The sequence below is a fragment of the Eriocheir sinensis genome, chromosome 59, assembly GCF_024679095.1.
Source record: "Eriocheir sinensis breed Jianghai 21 chromosome 59, ASM2467909v1, whole genome shotgun sequence".
Taxonomy (NCBI): domain Eukaryota; kingdom Metazoa; phylum Arthropoda; class Malacostraca; order Decapoda; family Varunidae; genus Eriocheir; species Eriocheir sinensis.
In genome coordinates this window covers 2,541,975-2,546,974 of record NC_066567.1, presented here as the reverse complement: position 1 = coordinate 2,546,974, position 5,000 = coordinate 2,541,975, and the positions used below count along the sequence as shown (strand labels likewise).

General features: G+C 50.8%; 1 protein-coding gene across 3 annotated transcripts in view; it reads right to left on the bottom strand.

Annotated features, from left to right (window-relative positions):
• Window positions 1–5,000, bottom strand: part of LOC126985364 (platelet glycoprotein V-like) — a 172,449-nt gene that overhangs the window by 6,727 nt on the left and 160,722 nt on the right. For all 3 annotated transcript variants that reach the window (XM_050840143.1, XM_050840140.1, XM_050840141.1), the window contains 2 exons: window positions 4,894–5,000; window positions 1–1,223 (listed from right to left, as the gene is read on the bottom strand). The exon at window positions 1–1,223 is cut by the window's left edge and continues 6,727 nt beyond it; the exon at window positions 4,894–5,000 is cut by the window's right edge and continues 118 nt beyond it. In XM_050840143.1, the coding sequence (XP_050696100.1) occupies window positions 1–1,223; window positions 4,894–5,000 (1,330 nt within the window). The remainder of the gene's footprint in view (window positions 1,224–4,893) is intronic.

Here is a 5,000-nt window from a genome sequence, read left to right as displayed (position 1 = left end):
TGGGTGTAGTAGAAGGCGGAGTGGCGGTGGTACATGACCAGCCCCGCCACCACGATCACCGCCAGCAACGCCGCCGCCACCGCTGCCGCCACGGCCGCCAGCACCACTGAGAAGCCGCCGCCCGCGCTAGCCGCCGCCAGGTCGAAGGTTCCCTCGGGGCAGGGCTGCAGCTCCAGGCCCTCCACCTCCAGCACGGGCTTGTCGTACATCTCAGGCGGCGACTGACACTTGAGGCAGCGCGGCGCGTCCACGTCGGGGCGGCAGGCGGTGCGGAAGGCGGAGGACGCGTTGAGCCACATCTTGAGGTAGGGGATGTGGCACTGGTCGCAGGACCAAGGATTGTCGTCAAGCTCCACCTCTGTCAGCCGGTCCAGCCGCCGTAGGATGATCTCCGGCAGGCCGCGGAACTCATTGTTGCGCAGGTCGAGGGTGTGCAGGCTGGGCAGGGCGTGCAGGACGTCCACAGGGATATACTGCAGGCCGTTGCTGGTCAGGTTGAGCTCCTCGAGGCGGGCCTGCGCCGCGAAGAGGTCTGGCGGCAGCTGCTTCAAGTGCAGGCGGCTCAGGTTGAGCTTCTTGAGGCGGCCGGCGCGGCGCAGCATCTCCTGCAGGTGGTCGGCGGTGAGGCGCGTGCCTGCCACGTTGAGGGAATGCATGTGCGCCAACACGGGACCCAGGTGGCGCAGCGCCGAGTACTGCAGCCTGTTGCCGGACAGGTCCACGGCCAGCACCGAGCTGTCCTCGAAGGCCATGCGGGAGATGCGCGTCATCCTGTTCCTGGCCAGGCCGAGGTGCTGCAGCGCCAGGCCCTGGAAGGTGTAGTCCCGCAGCTCGTAGATCCTGTTCCCGTCCAGCAGCAGCCGCCGTAGCCCCGGCAGGTCCATGTACTCGTCCGGGGCAAGGCTGGACAGGTGGTTGTCCCTCAGGTCCAGCGTCTCCAGGCGCGGCAGCGACCGGTACACCAACGACTTGATGCGCGTCAGGCTGCAGGCGGCGCAGCGCAGCGTGCGCAGCGCCGGCACGTCGCGCAGCACCTCGGGATCCAGCTCCTGGATGGCGTTGCCGGAGATGTCGAGGGTGGTGAGGCGCATCAGGTGCAGAAAGATGCGCGGCGCGAGGCCCCGCAGCCTGTTCCGGGCCAGCGTCAGGGTCTCCAGGGCCACCAGGGAGCGGAAGGTCGCCGAGGCCACCGAGCTGATGTGGTTGTCGTCCAGGTGCAGGGCCTGTGGGGGGAGAGGGGTGAGTGCACGCTGGACACACACACACACACACACACACACACACACACACACACAAAGTTCTGTAGTTCAATGGTTAGCACATACGCCTCACAACCGAGGTGTCCCGGGTTTTATTCCCTGGCTGAGTGGAGACGGATGGGCAGTCCCCTAATCCATGTCCCCTGTTCACCCAGCAGTGAATGAGTACCGAGTCAGGCGGTGGTTATGCCCCGCCTCCTGGGTGTGGGTGGGTGTTTTCAGCCGTACCCAAATATCAGCCAATTGTGAATTCCAGGCTTATTGGCCTGTTCGCAGCTGGGGGTTTCGATGCCCATTACCACCAGAATTTGAATTTTCTCACCTTCCTTGGGCAGAGAGTGACTTTTTTCAACGCTAGTGTGCAAAGAGAATTTGACAGTGATTGCCACAGCAATGTAAGACGATGTTAAAGACATGTCCTTATAACATGATATGTATATATTTGGGTATAATGAAGCTATTTTTATCGTGTTATAAGATAAAATCCCTCATAACATAAATGATGCTTCTGCAAGTAAGTATGAATAGTATAGCAAAGGATGTGCGGTTTTATCGTTTTTCAAGTCTGAATTGACGATAATATCGCAGGTCCTCAAAGTCCCTCACACTTGCAGAATTATCATTAAAGTTTTGAGTTTTTTTTTTATCTTAGAACATGATAAAAATAGCGTCATTATGCCCAAATATATACAAATCATGTTATATGGACCCTCTGCCCACTAATGTTGAGATAATTTAAAGTCTGGTGGTATTAAGCATCGAAACGCCCAGCAGCGAACAAGTCAATTCGGGGAGGGTACTACTGGCTGGCGACCACGAGTCTAGAGCGTGGTCAGACCAAGTTGAATTATACACACAGTTCGTCGGCTTATGCCTTCCTCTCCACCTTCCTGCAGTAGTGGTCAGCACGCCCAGCTACGAATCCGCGGGTCCGGGTTTAATCCCAGCTCGGGGAGTTGGCGGCAGGCTCACCCAGCTGCTCATTCTTCCTTTTGGGAAAACCTGGGGAAGGTAAACTATGGTAACCCAGACGTCACACTGGCCTTGTGTCCCAGGTAATTGGTTTTCACCCACAACAGGTTCAAGGGCCGATGAGACGGTGATGAACATAGAGGCACGGGCAGCTTAGTTTACGGCTCCGACTTTACCAATACTTTTACCACCTTATCCCCGTGGAGGCAGCTGGCCAGATTAAATAACTTATCAGCTGTGCGCCACAGCCTCCCCCTCTTGACCGCATCGGTTTCCTTGCTTAGCTCCCTCCCCGTCTGTCCCTCCCACCATCGAGGAGTATGAATTTGCCAGAAAGCTTCGTTCCCCTCTGATCCGAGCTTTCCACCACGTATTTGGACTGCCCTTCAAAATGTAACAAGAATTCTCATATGAACTGTCCACCCCACTCACCTCCACCATCAAATTTAGTCGGCGCAACATCTGTGGTCATATGCCGGAGAGAGACAGAAGGAGCATGCAGTTACCAAGTTCAGAAGAGCAGTCGGCATGAATATATCACTAGCAGATAGAAAGAGATGCAACACTGCGGCGGAGTTTAAGAAGTAGAAAACTGCTAGTAAGAGGAGGAGTTGATGATATGAAGAACCTTTGACTCCACTCTGTCTAGTAAGGCTGTGTGTGCGGAGCCCCCCACACATGAGATTCATGCTCCATATGAGGACTGACAAGGCCCCTCCCTGTATACGGACAGCATCTGTGCGGGGGAGATGAATTGGCGGAGACAATACAGAACGCCCAACCTCGAGGCAGCTGATTTAGCGAGAGAAGAGATATGAAAATTCCAGTTAAGATATTGAGTTAAGGATAGACCGAGAATGTTTAGTGTAGAAGAAGGTGACAGCTGAGTGTTGTCGAAGAACAGGGAATAGGTGTTTGGAAGACTGTGTCGAGTTGATAGGTCGAGATATTGAGTTTTTGAGGCATTAACAGACACCAGGTTCCTTTTGCCCCAATCAGAAATAAGAGCAAGATCTGAGGTCAAGCGTTCTGCAGCCTGCAGCTTGTAATCACCTAATTCCTGTGGGGAGGGTCTGCTGTTAAATGATGTGGAGTAGTGCAGAGTAGAGTCGTCAGCATAGGAGTGGATAGGACAGTTTGTTATTGAAAGATCATCAGTGAACAACAGGAAGAGAGTGGGAGATAGGACAGAGCCCTGTGGAACACCACTATTAATAGGTTTAGGGGTACAATAGTGACATTCTACCACAGCATAGATAAAACGGCCGGAAAGGAAAATGGAGATGAAAGTAAAGAGAGGGATAGAAAGGGAAGAGAGGGAAGCTTAGAAAGCAAAGACTTGTGCCAGACCTTGTCGAATGCTTTCGATAAGTCTAGCGCAACAGAGAAAGTTTCCCCGAAACGGCTAAAAGAGGATGACTAAGAGTCAGTAAGGAAAGAAAGAAGATCACCAGTAGAACGCCTCTTGCGGAACCCATATTGGCGATCAGATAGAACGTCAGAAGTGGATAGATGCTTATGAATCTTCCGGTTAAGGATAGATTCAAAAGCTTTAGAAAGACAGGAAAGTAAAGCTATAGGACGGTATTTTGAGTGATTGGAACGGTCACCCTTCTTAGGCACAGGCTGTATGTAGGTGTACTTCCAGCAGGAAGTAAAGGTATATGTTGACACGCAAAGGCGAAATAGTTTGACCAGGCAGGGTGTCAGCACGGAAGCACAATTTTTCAGGACTACAGGAGGCACTCCATCAAGCCCATAAACCTTCTGAGGGTTGAGGCCAGAGAGGGCATACAAAACAATATTCTTAATAATCTTAATAACAGGCATGAAGGAGTCAGAGAGGTGATGAGTAGGAAGAATATGCCCAGAATCGTCCGGAGTGGAGTTTTTACAGAAACTTTGAGAAAAAATTGCAGCCTTAGAGATAGATGAGACGGCGGTGCTGCCGTCAGGGTTAAGGAGAGGAGGGAAAAATGAAGAAGTGAAATTGGAGATATTTTGGGCTAGGCGCTAGAAGTCTCAGTAAGAATTACAAAAAGCAAGCAAGGCTGCGGCACTTTCTGTTTATGAAAGAGTTTTTGTTAGGTCGGATAGTAGATTTGGCACGATTCCGGGCGGAAATGTAATGATCATGATTAGCAGGAGTGCGAAGGTTCTTGTACCTTTTGTGAGCTGCCTCTCTATCTTTAACAGCACGAGAACGAGCGTGATTGAACCAAGGCTTCTTAGCATGAGGAGTAGAAGAAGTACGTGGAATGAGTGCCTTCATTCTAGAGACAATCATTATATAAATATATATATATATATATATATATATATATATATATATATATATATATATATATATATATATATATATATATATATATATATATATATATATATATATATATATATATATATATATATATATATATATATATATATATATATATATATATAAACAATCGGGCCGAGAGGGGACCTCGCTTTTCACAAATCCATGACACGCCCACCTAACGCTCCTCCCCCCATACCCGGCAGAACACGACACCACAGCACCTTTCAGCCCGCAGGCAAAAGAACACACGCGTACAGGCTCTCTCCAGTCCCTTCTATTGTGTGACTAATCAAATCATCGTCGCCGAACACACACACACACACACACACACACACACACCTGCAGGTTATCAATGCCGGACAGGTGGGAGTCGAGGAGCACCGTGATGTTGTTGTGGGTCAGGTTGAGGATGCGCAGGTGGCTGAGGCCCCAGAAGGAGTTCTCCC